This window comes from Lampetra planeri, chromosome 32 (assembly GCF_965212315.1).
Source record: "Lampetra planeri chromosome 32, kcLamPlan1.2.h2, whole genome shotgun sequence".
NCBI lineage: Eukaryota > Metazoa > Chordata > Hyperoartia > Petromyzontiformes > Petromyzontidae > Lampetra > Lampetra planeri.
In genome coordinates, this window is record NC_136138.1 from 4087542 (window position 1) to 4105639 (window position 18098).

An 18098-nucleotide genomic window follows, 5' to 3' on the forward strand; every position below is an offset into this window, starting at 1 on the left:
AGCGTCCCCTTGGGCGAGTTTGGTCGCAGGTTTTGGTGCAAATGGGAATTAATTTGAATGAACTTTGTGGTTAAAAAAACATCCACTTGTCCTGGTGTGAAACGCCACATTTTGTTCAAATGATGTAACTTGGTTTCCTGGTGTTGCGTGAATAGCCCATGCTCGGGCTATAGTAATGTCCGGGCATGCCTGTGCATGCGTGCGTGCTTGCGTGTGTCTGTGCATGCATGCGTGCAGATGCTGCTGTCGGACTTTTCGCACCACCACATCGAGATGGCGTGCACGCTGCTGGAGACGTGCGGCCGCTTCCTCTTCCGCTCGCCCGACACGCACCTGCGCACCAACGTGCTGCTGGTGGGTATTGCCCCCTTGCCCCACCACCCGATCACTCCCTTGCAAGCTCCCTCGCCCGCTCGCTCGCCCACTCGCTCTCCCGTTTCCTCGCCCGCTCCCTCTCCCGCCTCGTTGTCCGCTGGCTTGTTCTCACACGCCAGCTCACTCCCTCGCTCGTTCGTCTGCCCACTCACCCACTTGCTCCACCACCGCCAACCGCTTCTCGCGCTCCACGTTCCCCCCCCCCCCCCATAGGAGCAAATGATGCGCAAGAAGCAGGCCATGCCGCTGGACGAGCGCTACATCACGACGGTGGAAAACGCGTACTACCACTGCAACCCGCCCGTGGTGGAGCGCACCGTGCAGCAGGCCCGCCCACCTGTGCATGAGTACGTGCGCCGCCTGCTCTACAAGGACCTGTCCAAGGTCACCACCGAGCGGGTGAGCGGTTCGCCCCGTTCGTCCGTGTGTCCTTCAGTCCACGTGTCAGTCTATCCGCCCATTCCTTCATCTGTCTAACTGTCAGTCCGTCCGTCCATCGACTCCACCTTGAGCTGCTGTGGTGTCTGGGTTTTAACGACAACCACACCGCAAAACAATCCGAACAATACTCTCTGGTTCTTTCGGTAAAGTCACGTAGATATAAAAAATAATAAAAGAAACACGACGTTTCGGTCGCAACACAAGCGTCCGTCATCACCTGAAGTTGGGACCGAAACGTCGTGTTTCTTTTATTATTTTTTATATCTACGTGACTTTACCGAAAGAATATGGATTCCTGCAGTCACGAAAACTTCAAATCAAAATCTAACAATCTCTATAAATCATCATAAACCTGTTAAGTGCGTGCAAGCTGGATTTTTTTTTAAACAGTTATACACGCAGAATGTGTGATGTCTAAACAGCAATATGCATGATTGTAACCCATAGGATCGTTCTTCCCACCATGCCTCGCATGTCCCATGGCATCGCCGCTCAACCGTGTATAATCCACAACAGCCTTGTGTTATAGACCATTGGGATTAGGAATTGTGTCTGTATTATTTTAGGCGGCCGTAGGACAACGCAAAGCGTTGCATGGGGAGGTGAGTATGGCGGGCGCGTACAGATTACGGGCGCCACCTCACCTCATGGCGCTCACCTGTGCCCGCGTGGCCCCCCGTGCCCCGCGTGCCGGTAAGAGCAGGTGCTGCGTCAGATGCGCAAGCTGGCATGGGGGGACCCCGAGGTGAAGCGGTACGCCACCAAGTGCCTGGTGAGCGTGTGGAACGTCAAGTACAACAACATCCACTGCGTGGCCAACCTGCTGGCGGGCCTGGTGCCCTTCCAGGAGGACTTGGGCGTGCACACGGTGGACGCGGTGCTGGAGGACATCCGCCTTGGAATGGAGGTGCGTTTGTTCATTCAGCGGCCGCGCTGGCGGCAAAGGCGGCGCGAGAATAAAGCCTGGGCGAGTCACGAGCGATCGTTGGGAGGGTCGTCCATCGGGATGTTTTGCCGGTTCCTGTTTAACGCGTGACTTTGTGAGGCTCGTTCTCCTGCAGCGGGGGTGGGGGGGGGGGGTGTCACATTAACGCTCGTAAAGATGACTCAAAATTTATCAAAAGGTTTCCCAAAACTTGGTGATTCATTGGCAAAGCCATGGAGCAACATCGCCCCCCTACTGGTAGACTAATGCCCATATGCCAGCCAGTGTAGGGTTCACCTCACGCCACACAGGGACAGCTGCCACCAGGGGGTTCCCTACCGCGCCGCGTGGGAGGCCCAGTGTCGGTATTCAAGCACCGAGCGACACTTTGCTGCCGCTCTTCTTCCCCGGCCAGATCAACCATCCCAAGTTCAACCAACGCCGCATCAGCAGCGCCAAGTTCCTGGGCGAGCTCTACAACTACCGCATGGTGGAGTCGGCCGTGGTGTTCCGCACGCTCTACTCGTTCCTCACGTTTGGCGTGGGCCCCGACGGCGTGCCGGGGGCCCTCGACCCGCCCGACAGCCTCTTCCGCATCCGCCTCGTGTGCACGCTGCTCGACACGTGTGGCCAGTACTTCAACCGCGGCTCCAGCAAGCGCAAGCTCGACTGCTTCCTCCTCTACTTCCAGGTCCGTGCGGGGGGTGGTGGTGAGGCGCTGTTGGGGATGCGTGGGGTGCTGAGTGTGTGTGTGAGTTGCAGGGAATGTGTGCTTGTGTCTTGTTGGGGCATGTGGTTGTAGCCGGGGATGTGTGCGTGTTTGGGTGTGTGGTTGTAGTGTTCGCGCTTGGTGAGCGGGTATAGTGAGGGTGTGCGGTGTTCTGAAACACAAGTGTGGTTGTGGCGTACGTGAGCGCGATTTGGATTTGCGGCCTGCGAAACGATCAGTAAAATATACGCTCGTTTCCACTCACCTACACGCACGCAGCGCTACGTGTGGTGGAAAAAGACCCAGGAGATCTGGACCGCGACCAGCCCATTCCCCATCGACGTCGACTACCTAATCTCCGACACGCTGGAGTTGCTGCGGCCCAAGTTCCGGCTGTGCGCATCGCTCGAGGAGGCCATGGGGCAGCTGGCAGAGCTGGAGAGGGAGTACCGCTCCAAGCTCGGTGGGTTCCCCTGCTCCACCGTGGCCCTTGCGAGGAGGCCCCCTTGCGGTGGGCCCTGGCGAGGGCCCGGCACGGAACGTCTGTTGCTCACTCCGGGCTTCTTGCGACTGCTTACACACTGATGGGAGAAACTTCTTCATCAGCAGCAGCAACGATGATCAATCCACTGCTGGATGAAGGTCTCAACCATCTGTCACCATCATCGCTCATGGTCTTGCGTTATATATCATTCTATCCAACGCCTGTAAGTGAGTTGCTTTCATCACGTGTTCCCTCCTGTGGCTGAAAATTCAACGTTCGCCTTGACTACGGAACATTAACCATTCGAGCGACGCATCTTAACGCAAGCCCACTTACTTTTCTTAACAGTCAATGAAATGCCTCTAACTTTGCATATGTTCTGTAAGCCATCTGTCCCTCTCTCCGTCTCGCTGGGTGCTCGAGTTCCCAGCATGCAGCTGGAGTCGTCGTTGAGCTCGACGGGCGCGTCGTCCGTTCCGTTCACGTTTTACAACCAACCGCGCCTCGTGCTCTCGCGCGCTCTCGCTGTCTCAAGGGCTGGACGGCGGCGGCGGCAAGACTAGTGGCTCGGACGTGCTGGGGGGATCGTCATCTGGGGTGGCCGACGAAGAGGACGACGACGATGATGAGGAGGAGGAAGGAGCGGAGACGGAGGAGCAGTCGGCTAACGAGAGCGACGCTAACGACCAAGACGATGAGGTAAGGGAGGAGGGGCGATGTTGCTCACGGTGAAGGTGGAGTGTTACTGGGTGGCGGCACTTTGTGTGCCCCGCACCTACAGGGGATCCACACGAGCTGATGTTGTGTTGCAGGACGGGACGGATGAGGAGGAGGACGAGGATGACGAGGAGGAGAACACGGATTACATGACGGATTCCAACAAGGAGAACGACACCGACGAGGATGGAGGGGTAAGGCCTGAGTGTGGTCCCTCGCACAACGCTTACACACGTGGCATGCGCACCTCTCATACAGCCACTCACACGCATTGCGAACCCATCTGACCCCACGACCCCCCCGACCCCCCCCCCCCTACCGCGTGGGCAGCAGGTGACAATGAAGGACGGTGGGGGGCTGAAGCGCGTCGCGTGCGCCGAGGATGATGAATTTATCTCGGCCTTCGACAAGATGATGGTGGAGAATATGCAGGTGAGGACGCCCGGCCGGTTCGCCTGCCCACCCGCCCGCTCGCCTGCCACCTGAAATCAATCCCCGAGCCCACGCCAGGTTTTTCACTTGCCTGGCACCGCCCGAGGTGGCAGAACTCGGGTGATAGAAACGGTCGTTATCAATCAGTGCGGATGTTGCCACACCACATCAGGTACTTGTTTAGGGCTGAGTCGACCTACAGGAGGCTAGTTCTAATATCACACTCGTCACTGATGTTAGCCAACAACTGCGCCACATCTGCACCCACTCTTTATACACATGCCACCAGCTCGTCTACCAACATGAAGGTCTCTTGCAAGGGAGACCTGGGATGCAAATAGTGAGGCCGCTGGACAACATACGAATATCCCAGTGCATGAAAACAAAACTGCACAGTCTTAAAAATCACGAGAAGAAAAATCCAGGATTAAAAATAAATACGAATGAATGATCTGCGCACGAGCTGCAAACGAGTGAACAGACTTGGCCTTGAGATAGAGACCACGCGCGTGAGTGTGCGGCATGGGCGAGAGACGCCGCCCGGTGATCGGCGATGCGGGAGCCACAGGCTGCCGTGCCAAGCGCTGCATAGCACCAAAGGAACCGTAGAAAAAGTGGCCGCAGCCTCGCACAGAGGGGGGGCGGCCTTTGTGCCAAGGCCAGGTGTGCGTGTGCCCAGGGCCCTCGTCGTGAACGTGGGGGCCGTGCGTGCTGTCTCACTGGCCGCCGCACCAGCTCGGTGTCGAAAGCCGCCACTTGCTAACAGATGGGCAATTGTGCAGCGGTGCCGCGACTGGGCTCATTTAATACACGCCTTTTAACGAGTCCCTAACCTCGACGTATTTGTAAAAACCGTGAGTGTTTGTGTGTCGTGGAGAATTGGCAGCGTGTACGTTAGAGGCTTGCGCTCTGTCTCAATAGCGGTAAGGCGACACGTTCAATTCCCGGTTAAAGATCGTGTAGCTGGCGCCCAGTCAGCCGTGTTTGGCGTGGGCCTTGGCCAGTACCGCTTGTGCGCGTGCGTACGCACGACCGCCGGCACATTGGTGCCGTCGGGCCTTGCCGGCGCGCCTGACCGTGGCAACGCCGTGTGTGTGTGTGTGCGTGAGAGCAGCAGCGGAGCAGCGAAGCGGTGAAAGTGCACCAGCTGGACGTGGCCATCCCACTCGGCCTGCGCGGGCAGGTCAAGCCTGGCCAGGCGGCGCCCGGAGAACCGGCGCTCGAGGGCGACACCACGAGCTGTCAGGACATTGGCACCATGCAGTTCGTCATGCTCACCCGGCGCGGCAACAAGCAGCAGGTGCGGTCGAGCGAGCAGGGCCATGTCCACACGCGTACAAACGGCAACCGCCAGGCTAGGTGCAAGGTCCATACATGTGTGCGCTCACATACACACACACACACACGGGAATTCCAGCAGGCATCTGGCATACGTGCATTCATCCACACGCATGCGTGCGCTCACAGCTAAACGCACGCACCTGCACACGCAGACACACATACGCGCGCAGACATTGGTGCAACTGTGTATATGGACACACACACACAGACCCCCAATAAGCCTTATCGACTATTGACACACAAGTAGGCAGCCTGGCCACCATCTCCCTGGTGTTTACACACCGTAACCAAGTACTCTTTTAAGATTGAGTTGACCTAGAGGAAACCCAGTAATCAAACCCAGGTGGCTGGAATTATAGTGCAGTACATACCGCACTGTGCCATCGCTCCACAAATATTGCTTGCATGCACCCACCCTCACCCACACTCTCTCACAAATATATAGCCTTAGCAGACTCTTATGGAAAATGCTGTTAGCGAGCACCTATGAAGGCCTGCACGGCACACGGGTGGCCAACACCACACCCCGCTGCCTTTGTCTCCCCAGTGGTGATGTTCACACACCACCCCAGGTACTCATTTTAGGCTGAGTCGACCTAGGAGAGGCCCCGGACCGGTTCACATGATCGTCACTGGTGTTGGCCATGAGCGGGAATCGAACTCGGGTCGACGGGTTCGTGGTGCGGCCGCGCCAACCGCTACGCTGCAGCTCCCCACATTCTCACACACACACGCGCACAAACGAATGTCCGCGTAGTGAACCAGTGGCTCAGTGACTGTGCGGGATGGTGCCGGGCGGTTGACGTCGACCGTGCCAGCAGCCAAGTGGGGAAAACAAAAACGTGCGCTTTTCTGCGTCGTCGGTGACGTGCGTCGCCCAGATGGCAGTGACGCGATACGCGGCGTTACACAACACTTGGGACACACGCGGGGCGTTGTGCTCGGCACTTGGAGGGGGGCGCTGGGATTTGGAGGATGGAGAGTCGTTCGGCCAAAATTACTCGGCTGAATTTCTAGCGTGCGGGAGGGGACTCGATCACCCATTCTGACCCACACGGTGTGCCGAGTTGCGCTGCTGCTGCTTACCAACGCCACAGCACCTGCTGCATGCCCTCTCTGGCTAGCACTTGCGTGCTCTAGCGGGCACTAGCGGTGCGGTCACTCGCGGGCATAAGTTGGTGCATCTAAGGAGGAAGAGACCTCCCATAGAAACCGAGCCGCGTTGATGGCTGCTGTGAGTTTGTGTCGGTGTCGTTTTTAAGCCTCTTGCCGCCGCGCTGCCAAGCGCTGACAAACGCCACTGTGGCAACTGGAGACCCTCCTACCATGGTGTGGTTAGGAAATCTGCGGGTGCGGTGGCAGGTTCAGAGTAACATGTGCGAGTCTCTATGACTGCTCTCCAATCCATAAACACACAAATACACATACTCGTACATACAGACAAAACAAAGCCAAAGATCCCCCGTATAGCCTTGACAGACTGTAGGAGCAAGTGCTGTTAACAAGCACCTATGAAGGCCGGCACGACACACGAGGGGGTTGGTGGCCAACACCACCTCCGCCCACCTTTGTCTTCCCAGTGGTGATGTTTACCCACTGCACTCAGTACTCATTTGAGGCCGAGTCGACCTAGGGGAGGCCCTTGACCGGTTGAGATAATCGTCACTGGTGTTGGCCATGAGCGGGAATCGAACTCGCGTCGCCGGGTTCGTAGCGCAACGCGCTAACCGCTACACTACATCCATACACACACGCGCTAATAAATACACATGTGAGATGTATAATGGTGAGAGACCATACTTCACCATGCTGGTCACTGCGAGTTATGGCCCAGGACAGCGCACGGGGTCATTGTGGCCAGCGCCTCTCCTTTGCCCCCTTTGTCTTTCCAGTGCTGATGTTTGTGTACCACACCGGATTGTTCATTTACGGCCAAGTCACGTGAAGGGAGGCCCAGGACCAGTTTAGATACTCACTCGCTGATAATGCTAGCCGTGGACGGGAATCAAACTCAGGTGGCCAGCCGCTGCACACCGAGCCGTATCAAAAAGAAATATGAAAGTAAAGCTGCTCCTTGGCCAGACACAGGGCGCCCCCCCCTCCCCATCCGAGCCCGCTCCTCCTTCCCCCGTCGGCACGCCGCTCGAATGTCGTAATCCTTGGGCGCGCACGGCCACGCTGACCGAGCCCTGGGGCGCGGTTGGGGGGTGGTGGACGTGTCTGCCAGAGGAGCTTCGCTAGCGGCGCCGGCGGAGGCGCCGTGCGGTGAATGGGAAGCTTGGATGCTACCATCGAGGTTTTCCCCAACGGGGCGGCCCGCAGTGTGGGCCGGGCGCCGTTACGGGACGGCCGATGAGTGAACCGCGTCGATAAGCGCGTGTGTACGTGTGCATGCGTATACTGTACAGGTGTACGTGTATATGTGCTTGTGTGTGTGTGTGGGTGAATGAATGTAGGGGTGGGTGTGTGTACTTGTGTGTGGGCATATACATTTTTGTCTGGCCTGCCCATGTGTGGTGTGCACCATACACGGGCAGCTGTCTGCTTGCGTGCGTGGGTGTGCATTCTTATGTGTGCGTTCTTGTGTGTATATTTGTCTGCGTGTGTGGGTGTAATATTTGCATGAGTGTACGCATCTGCGTGGCACAGGCATTATGTTGGTCACACCACCCCATCGTGTGTCGTGCCAGCCTTCATAGGTGCTCTCTAACAGCACTTGCCCCACAAGTATGTTAAGGCTACATGGGGGATCTTTATCTTTGTTGATGTGCATACCTCGGTGTGTCTGTATGTGAATGTACAAGCCTCTGTGTGGAGGTGTTTTAGCCTGTGCGAGAGCTTCTGTGGTTGTGTGTGGGCACACGCATGATTTTGTTCATTTTATTTTAATCGTCGTTGCTGGGCACAGGCCCAAAAGCCTAAAATGGCAAGCGACCAGAAACAAAACAACACGATTGAAGGTGTAAGAGATAAGGGTGTAACATATAAGAGATAGTGTGTGCGCGTGTGTAGTTGTGCAGCATGCGTATTTGTGTGTGTGTGTATATGTCTGCGCGTACACCTTGAGGTCCGCTTGCCTGTGCGCATGTGTGTATACATGCGTGTACATCTCTGGTGGGTGCATGTGTATATACCTACATGTATGTCTGTAGGTGCACATGCCTGTGCTTGTGTGTGTCTATACCTGCGGTAGTGTAGCGGTTAGCGTGCTGCACTACGAACCCGATGACCCGAGTTCGATACCCACTCGTGGCGATCACCGGTGACGATTATCTGAACCGGTCCTGGGCCTCCCCTAGGTCGACTCAGCCTCAAATGAGTACCTGGTGCAGTGTGTAAACATCGCCACAAGGGAGACAAAGGCGGCAAGGCATGGTGCTGGCCACCATCCCCCTCGTGTGCCGTGCTGTCTTTCATAAGTGCTCGCTAACAGCACTTGCTGCTACAGTCTGTTAAGGCTACATGGAGGGTCTTTGTCGCATGCCTCTACGCATGTGTATATACCTGCGTGTATGTCTTTATGTGCGCATGCCTGTGTGTGTGTAAATGCCTGTGTGTGTGTATATACCTGCGTGTAAGTCTGTAGGTGCGCATGCCTGTGTGTGTGTAAATGCCCGTGTGTGTGTGGGTATATCTGCGTGTAATGTATATAGGTGCGTGTGTGTGTGCGTATGAGCTGCAATTCCTCATGGATGTTTACGTTAACCCCCCCCCCACCCTCTTGCCGGCCTAGCGGAGAGCCCACGCAGGCATGCCTTCACTCACCAAGGGCGCGAGCCAAAAAAATTGCCCTGGCGTACGTTCACGCGTATTTTAATTAATTTATTTACTTTGTCCTTAAACATTCTCTGCGGGGTTTGTTTCTTTTTTGCCTGCCGCCGCCTGCCCACGGCAATACAATAATGAAACCGTTCTCCGTCGTCGAATAGAAACAAAACTCGGCAAATGTTGAAATGTGCGGCCCGTTTGTTTGTGTTTGTATTTTGCCGATGAGGCTGCGCCCCGTCGTTGTTTTACCAGCTGCGCGTCCCTGCGTGCGCCGAGTTTAGCCGGGTTCGGGTTCACATTCCGCACGGCGCCACCACTCCACCTCCTCCTCCTCCTTTACTTGCTGCTGTACCTCCCAGTCCTCTCCACGTACTCATCTCCTGTCTCCTCTGCTGTCTCCACTATCTCCTTCTGCACCTCCTCCCCCGCTACTCCCTCGACCTGCAAATCCTCGACCTCTTCCTCGACCACCTGCTTCTCCACTTCCTAAACATCATCTTTCTGCTCCTCATCTTTCTCCTCTGCCTCCACCTCCTGATCTTCTACCTCCTCGTCAACTTCTAACTCCACCTCCTCCCCCCTCCTCATGAACCTTTTCCCCCACTACCACCTCCCACTCTACCTTTACCTCCCGCCGCCCCTCCTCCTCCATCCACTTCCCCTCAGTGGGGTTTGGCGGCACGGCGTCGGCGCGAGGGGAAGTGCCTTTGACCCGCGGCACGGCGCCCGCCCCCGCATTTCGCCAGAAACCAATTAGCACGCCCTGGTGGCTGCCTCCTCTCGTCAGGGTCTTTTAAGGAGACCCTGTTGCTGCTGCTGCTGCTACCGCGGCGGAAAGAGGGGGGAACGTTCATTTGGAAAGCCTTGCCGATTCTCAGGACTGTTGTTTTTTTTTAGGAGGCTTATCCGGTTCGAATGTTGACCCATTCCCTCGACGAAACGTAATTATTCCTGCAATGAAAAAGGCCGCACCGAGTCCTCGGACTCATTTTACAGGAGGTGTCCTGCATCGTAATTAGAACCTGGAGGAACCCCCCCCCCCCTTCTAGCTTACGAGTGGATAACGCTTCATTGTCCCCAGTGGATGGGTTCACAAACCAACTTGCTGTGCTGCCATCTCCTGGTCAACCTCGCAGCCCTGTCGGGGCTAGGGGATTTTTTACGTATAAATAAAAATGTCACGAATTATTTGGTGGTGCTGCTGCTGCTGCGTTTGCCAGTGGTGCTTCAGCACACCCAGCAACAAAACTCCACACATCAATAGCAACGCCGTTGCCTTAACATTAAAAACATGGAGTAGGCTGTTAAGAATGGATGTGCTATGAAGAAGGGCCATTTCCAAAATGTCGCCTATCATGTTAAGGCCACAGTCATTTACGAATGTGTTGAGTTTTTTAGTCCATCAGCCTCGCGGTTCTCCAGACCATCATCCCCTTACTTGCTGTGCCACCGCGTATGGGCACCACCTCACCAGGACGCGGCGCTAACAACAATCGCACTAACTACATCTCACCCCCCCCCCTCGCCCTCTTGCGAAGTTGCGCCCGGTGAGCGTGCCGATTACGTCGCAGCTGGCGGCGTCACGGAAGACGCAGCAGCAGGCAGAGCGCGAGGAGCGCCAGCGCGTCAAGAAGCTCACGCTCGACATCAATGAGCGGCAGGAGCAGGAGGACTACCAGGGTAAGGCCACCAGCGCCGGCCCACACCCTCGCTCCCCCCCCTTGCCCCCCACATCACCCTCTTTTCACTCTAGGCGGTCGTCGGACCGATGTCAATATTTTGACTACTATAGATATCCCTACACGGGGTCAGAATGCTCTAAATCATTTAGACCGTCGTAGTTTAACTCCCTCACATCATTTTGACCAGGAGAGGTCAGAAGTGTCACCCTTACCTTTGAGAAGATACCTTGACCATGACCATACCTCTGACCCCAGCGGCTGGGGGTGGGGGAGGAATATTATTACAAGAGTACTTGTATCCGATCTATCCAAAAATTCGACCGTGTCACCTCGTTATGACGGCCCCACTTGTAGACCTTGATGCCCCCCCTCCCAGAGGAGTACATTTTCCATCGGAGGGAGGAATATACAGTTGCAGATTTTTCACTCCCAGTTCAAATAAAGTACAATGTTCTGACCCCGGCGGTCAATATTCTCTGGGGTCATTGCACGGGGTCGCGTCCCAGCGTGGGTTTGATCCCGGTGTGTTTTTCTTTCCCGTGGCCGCCTCTGCTCCTGGCAGAGATGCTGCAGTCCCTGGCCGCGCGGCCTGCGCAGGCCAACACGAACCGCGAGCGCCGGCCGCGCTACGTCCACCCCAAGGGCGCCCCCAACGCCGACCTCATCTTCAAAACCGGGGGCCGGTGAGTGACCACCCCCACAGCCCCCCCCCCCCGGTCCCTTGTGTCCCACGGGCGACTGAGGCAGGGTTTGCGGCATGGAGTGTGTGAGTACGTGTGAGACGTGAGTGTGAGGTTGCGTGAGTCGGGTGGTGTTAGTGTGTGCGAGTTGTGCGAGTGTGTGTGTGGAGGGGTATTTGTGTGACCGACAGCTGTGACGAATATTTGACCCGATTCTGGGCTCCCCCTAGGTCGATTCAGCCTTAAATGGGTACCTGGTGCAGTGTGTAAACATCACCACTGGAGAGACATTCAGCTTGGTGTAGTTTTGGCCACCCACCCCCTCATGCACTGTGCCGGCTCTAATAGGTTCTCAGTAACAACACTTCCCCCAAAGTCTGAGTAGGCTTTGCAGGAAATATTTGTTTTTGTATGAGAGTGTGAGCGTGTATGTGTGAGTGTACATGTGTGAGTGTGCAAGTGTGTATGGGAAGAGGTTGGCACATTATTGGAAGTGGTTGCAACATTACACTCCAAACCCAGCAACCTGCGTTGGATTCCTGGCCACAGCTAACATGTGTACACATGTGTTGGTGTGTGCGCGCGCTTTTGCAGACGGCGCTGAGGAGCAGAGGAGGTTCCTGCCACGTGCGCAGGGAAAAATCAGTCAAGCGGCGCTTTGTGCCGGCTTGCCCAGGGTGCTCTGCCCATCCGCGCACACGTGTGCGTGCCTGCGTGTGCGTGGGAGAGCGGATGAGGAGATACGGGAGGGTCGGTTGGTCGTGGATGTTTTATTAAAAACAAAAAAGTTCACATTAAAGAGACGCGAGCGGAGCGAGGGCAAAGACGCAGGCGGACGAACGAGAGCGGGGGGCGTTAGACACGGCCGCGTCTACCGCGCGGTGACCCTGGGGCGGCCGCCCCCTTCCGGGACCAGCGTGGGAGGGCTCACGGAGCAGAGCGGAGAGAGAGAAAATGTATTATGAGACGGTGAGCGTGGACAACACAGCTGATCGGCTGCGTGATGCGGGTGACGTGGCACAGTGTGAATTGGTGTGACGTAGGCGTGGCGCTGCGGAAGGCACGTGTCCAGGGAGGGCGGTCGTGTCGGGCGCGCTCTGTAGACTCGCCGGTCTGAGCCTGAGAAACATTCGTGAGGTGAACAACGTAAGAGTGTACGTGGTGTTCCAGGAGTGACAGTGACGTCACCCGAACGTTTGTCAAATTCCAACAACCAGAAAGAGCCGCTGCGTTGTGTTCAGTGGTTAGGTGTGATCTTGCAGAAAGTGTTTGTGAGGGATGTCTTTAATTGGGGTTCATAGCTTTGGGACTTTTTGCCGAAATGTTAACATGAAAACCGGGGCTCTGAACAGCTGTTGGTGGCTCGTACGAGGAGACCGAATGCTTTGCCGGAGCATTACTCTGCGAGGATGTTGGAAGCGGACGGATAAATGGTGGCGTAAGACCTAGATAATCCGGCGAGCCGTTTCGTGGATTCACGCGTGATCTCGGCGCGCGGTCGTCTCGTCCGGAATGCGACACCGTTGCTGAGTTGGCCCCTTCAGTTTGCTTTGGGCGGCTCCCGGCTAAAATGACATCACACTTTGTTAGGTTCATGTTTTGTGTTTTTTCACAGCCAGCCTGTGGGAGCTGGCCGATCACAGCCAGTAAGTCACAGCCGGCCTTAATCTTGGGATCACCTTTGTTTTTATTTTTAGTGTATCACAATCATCCATGTCACGTCATGCTCGGTGAGGTCCGGTTGGTGATGGCGATTCAAAGGGGAGCTGCACCTTTGCTCCACGTTCCACGTGACTTGTTTCCCATTGGAGGCGTGGGTACGTGACGAGCACGTGGCGAGCGCTTGGCTAGGTTCGTGGACGCTGGGGGGGGGAACTGTTCCTGTCTCGTGGGCGTGCCCCTCCCCACCGCACCCCCCCCCCCCCGTCGGGCTCCGTCTCGGACGTCGTACATTACAACATCGTGAACTGTGTCCGTTTTGGCTTCGGCCTTTGCGGCGGGGATGGCGTGGAGCGAGCGATGGAAACCCGAGCTGGAGGGAGCGGAGAGATGGGGGCGGCTCTCCGAGAGGACGTCTGCGCAGATGCGCGCTCGGGGGCTTGCACACGAGCCCGTGTGTGTGTGGTCGCAGCCAGAGCCAAGTGTATGAACCGCTGAGCTTGTGTTATCGAGATGGGATCGTGGCCACGGTGGTTTGGAGTGGGTTTGTCTCGTGGGTCAGGGCGTCTCCGTTTGGCCTAGCAGGTGTCTCGGATCACACGTGCATGGTGCTGATGTGGTGATGATGGATGGCGGGGAAAGTTGGGTTGTGGTGGTGGTGTACGGGACCATGCCTGTTCGACCCGGACTCACGCGTGGGAGACCATAGTCTCCCCATGTGGTGATCGGAACGACCTCCCGCACTCGGGGACTCAACCGGGGCGTGAAGGAGGATGTGGGGGAAGGATTTCTGGCTATCCTTAATCTCGTGAGGAGGAAGATCTCAACAACCAGCCCTTTACGGCCTCACCGTGACGGGTTCAGTGTGGCATTGACAGCTCACCAGTTTGTGGAGGTTTCACGGTGTCAATAAAACGCAAAATAAGCAACTCCCCGAGCTGGTATCTTTTTGTTTTGACCCCAAACCCGTACAGAGGTCACCGTTGGCAAGCCTGGGCTCTTGGGGTGGGCGATGATCAGAGTGGCCGAGCCGGCACGCGAAGCTGCAAGGGTGCACAAACAAAACAAACTCTAGAGTTTCTGTCCAATTTCACAGATGCGTCATGAAGTGTGCGTACAATAGGCAACACAAAGACACGTTTGATCGTGTGACTGGTAACCAAGGCTTCATTTCAATCGGGTCTGCCCGTCTTGGCGACTCATATGTCCGTGCGCCGGCACACCACGTCGAGTGTACACCTCTCGAGATGGTCGTTGGCTGCTAGTTGTGTACTACTTAATCGAGACTACTTGGCGATCCAAAAACAATATTGCGTGAGAAATTAAGCCCTGGCTTTCACGACTGAGAGGGAGGGACGGGCAGGGGTTATTTGGCGGATGATTACGTACTGTACTCTCAAAGTGGCGCTAAATTCTTAATTTTTCTGGGGGCACTGGTTGCTGCCTGGGCTGGGGCTGCCTCGTGGGTCCGAGTGGTCCTCCTCTGGGTGGGCACGGTGGCGAGATGTTAACTACCTCGCCTGGTATACAGGAGGTCGTGGGTTCGATTCCGACCCTGGTCTCTCCGTGGTCGTGTGGATTTTCCTCTGGGTCCAGTTTTTCCCTCCACATTTAGAAACATGCGTTTAGAGGATTTGGCTGCTGTACATTTCCACACGATAAGCCACTTCGTTGAGCTATTATTTGTGGCCAGGTCGCTTCTGAAAAATATCTCAGTGAGCCTTGGTACAATAAATAAATGTTTGTTGAATTTGCTGAGCGACGCGCGCAATGTGTTCGCGAAACTCTCACTGGACTTCGAAGTTGCCAAAGAGATGGCAGAGCAAGTGGATTTATGAATCCATTGTGTTTGGTTTCATAACCCCCCCTCCCTCCCCCTGGTTTCACGCCGCACGAATGAAATTGCTAATTTTAACAAAATGAGTAGCAATTGGAAGCATATCTCAACGCGGCAGGGACCCTCCCTAGAAGAGTCTTGAGACTCGGGCTTTGCTGGATGAATGTAAAAACGATATCGTTAATATAGATGCTGCCTGATCGCCCCGCGTGTACGTGCGTGTGCACGTCTGTACTGTGCGTACGTCTGTGTGGAAGTCTGCTTTGTACATCTGTAGACGCGTGTGTGTGCACGTCTGTAGTCTGTGTACCTGAGTGGACGTAGATTGCGTGTGTCCACGTGGTTGCGTTGTGTGTACACGTATGTGTGTACGCGCGCGTGTGTGTGTGGCTCCAGCTGTTTTAGTTTCAGGAATTTCCGTTGATGTCGAGAAACCCAAGCAAGTCCCCCCACCGCCCCCTTTGCAACTCTCATCCCTCTGCGATGTAAATGTGTCCAGTTGGGGCGGTGGTGGGGGCTTTCCTTTGGTATAGATGGGAGGGGGGGGGGAGTGGGGGTCATATTTACGGTACTGGGACAGGGCCAATGATGATCTGGGCTGACTCCACGTGTTGTACACGCGTGTGTGAGGGGGGGAGCGGTGGCGCAGTGGTTAGCCCACTGCACTTCGCATCCTAAGACCGAGTTTCAATTCACACTAGCAACCAACGTCAGCGGTTCTGGGCCTCCTCTAGGTCGACCCAGCCTTAAATAAGTACCTGGTGCAATGTGTTTACATCAGCATTGGGAAGCGAAAGGCGACCGGGCATGGTGCTGACCGCCCATCCCGTCCCCAGCAGACCGCGTGGGTATAGGCCTTGTCGACTCAATGACAGCGTGTTAGGCAGAGGGGGGTAGTCTACACATGCCAGCGTTTGCACGTGGAATCATTAAGGACAACGTTGGTCCTACGTGTCCCATATTTCCTGACACGTGAAGTTCACGTGCCAGGTCGCTCTCGCTGTCTTGTCATTTCTCGCGAATGACGCGTGAACAGCACACGCGTGTGAATTAAATGACTGACATTCACAAGAGCCCTTGGCTCGGCGTGTGGACATCTGAACGACGTGAACATCCTCACGTGTCTCCATGACCATCGCGCGGGCTCGTCCCCTCCCTCTCCTCCTCCTCCGGCCTCTCTCAACGCGGCCGCTGAATGCGGCGTCTGATCCGCGGGGGTGAAATCCGAGCCCAGGGCGGTGTCTCCGGAAAGCGGCGCACGTGGGAGAGGGAGCTTGACAAGGGACGGGGGATGAGCAGAGGGAGCAGGGGTGGACAGGGGGAGCAGGGACGGGGGATGGACAGGGGGAGCAGGGGTGGACAGGGGGAGCAGGGATGGGGGGATGGGAAGGGGGAGCAGGGGCTGACACCTGGGAGGAGCCATTCTCCGGAGTTTCCATCTGGGGATTTAGTTTATTTTGGAGGCGACGGTCCTTAATGCTCACAAAGCTCTGAACCCTACCCCTGACTATCCCCATGCTCATGGAAACTTCCAGTGAGACTGGGAGGGGAGGCTTCCCACGGTGGACAGCTGCTGCCCCTTGCCCTCTGGCCCCTGACCAGGCGAAATCGGGATGGATCTATGGACGGGAGGAAAACGTGGAGCGGAGTCCATCGTGAGTGGAACAGCTCGGCTCCAGGCAACAACAGCAGCCTAATAACAGGCATCACATCACCCCTGTTAGAGGCGTTATTTCACAGATTGTTCAGGCATCGCATTTCCAATACAACCGCCATTCACCACTAAGTGACGGTGACGCCACCACGGCGCCTATGCAAGGCCAGGTGCACTTTGAGGCCACGTGAAGTGTCGAAGGCTCGCTGACAGGAGGTCACGGGACAGACTCAGGTGCCATTGGTTGGCTGAGATTACCGGTAGATGCACCAGCTGTACCCCCCACAGTGCCAACTTGCTCTATTTTATACACCCGGCGCTCCACTCGTTGTTGTGAGCGTAGCTCATCTGCCCTCCGTTGTTGCTGGAGGGTGACTGCCTCCAACTATTCAGTAGCGTCTTTCACGAGCCTCCTCCATAGAGGCTGATTTTGACACCGCTGGTACCGGTCTTCGGCAAGTCCACTCAACTCCACACCCTTCTGTGCTGTATTGGTCGATCTCTTCTCCAGCCCATGTCGTACCCGTTTAGCCCCTTCTATGCGGCCAAACAGAAGCTGCTTGGGCATGCGGTGGCTGGGCATGCGGGCTACATGACCCGGCCAACGCAGCATTGCCTGCCGGAGAAGCTCACTGATGGGAATAGGTCCAGATCTTTCAAGGATTTGTGAGCTCACAATGCAGCCTGGTTAAATCCAGAATGGATCGTAGGCATGCCAACCTGAATGTTTCTAACCGGCGCAGATGTTCCATTAGAGGAGTCCACGTTTCACAAGCATAGATAAGGGAGGAGCATGACTGTGGCAGAGAAGACCCAAAGCTTCGTGTGTAGCGACAGACCAGGTAGCTTCCACACAGCATTGTGCAGCCGATGAAAATATAATGCCGCCCAACTGATTCGGAGTGAGACCTCTGCTGTCAAACCGGACCTGGTCATAAGCACACTGCCCAGGTATGGGAAACTCTCCACTCCACAACTGCTCCATTAGCAATGGGTAGCTGAGGGGTGGAGTGTTTGGTAGCACAAGATACTCAGGCAGGTGCTTAGTTTAGGTGTGGCTGATGGTAAGACCCCACCTCTTCGTGGCACACTCCAGGTTCAGCAGCAGCGCCTCCAACTCCTCTGAGTGAGCAGCAATCACCAGATCATCAGCAGACTCACATTATCCCGACTCCGACAGGCATCACATCACCCGTCCGTCTACAGGGATCACATCCCTCTCCCTACATCATACCTCATCTCACAGGCATCACATCGCCCCCCATATTTTTACAGGCATCACCCCAGACAGTTTCGCCACCAGTGGCGTCGTGACGACATTATCAGCTCAGGGGGCAATTGCGGCAATTGGTCAGGTAGAGGCCCCAATATTTTATTTTAATTAAATTGAAATA

General features: G+C 55.9%; 1 protein-coding gene across 2 annotated transcripts in view; it reads left to right on the forward strand.

The window, feature by feature from the left end:
* Window positions 1–14142, forward strand: part of UPF2 (UPF2 regulator of nonsense mediated mRNA decay) — a 30409-nt gene extending 16267 nt beyond the window's left edge. The window contains exons 11-22 of one of the 2 annotated variants that reach the window (XM_078609505.1): window positions 238–354; window positions 589–774; window positions 1520–1723; window positions 2157–2432; window positions 2730–2913; window positions 3470–3633; window positions 3747–3845; window positions 3982–4083; window positions 5198–5383; window positions 10731–10872; window positions 11437–11557; window positions 12149–14142. In XM_078609505.1, coding sequence (XP_078465631.1) covers window positions 238–354; window positions 589–774; window positions 1520–1723; window positions 2157–2432; window positions 2730–2913; window positions 3470–3633; window positions 3747–3845; window positions 3982–4083; window positions 5198–5383; window positions 10731–10872; window positions 11437–11557; window positions 12149–12158 — 1791 coding nt within the window. In that variant the 3' untranslated portion in view covers window positions 12159–14142. The remainder of the gene's footprint in view (window positions 1–237; window positions 355–588; window positions 775–1519; window positions 1724–2156; window positions 2433–2729; window positions 2914–3469; window positions 3634–3746; window positions 3846–3981; window positions 4084–5197; window positions 5384–10730; window positions 10873–11436; window positions 11558–12148) is intronic. The other variant, XM_078609506.1, reaches the window with a different exon arrangement.
* Window positions 14143–18098: the final 3956 nt, after the last annotated feature.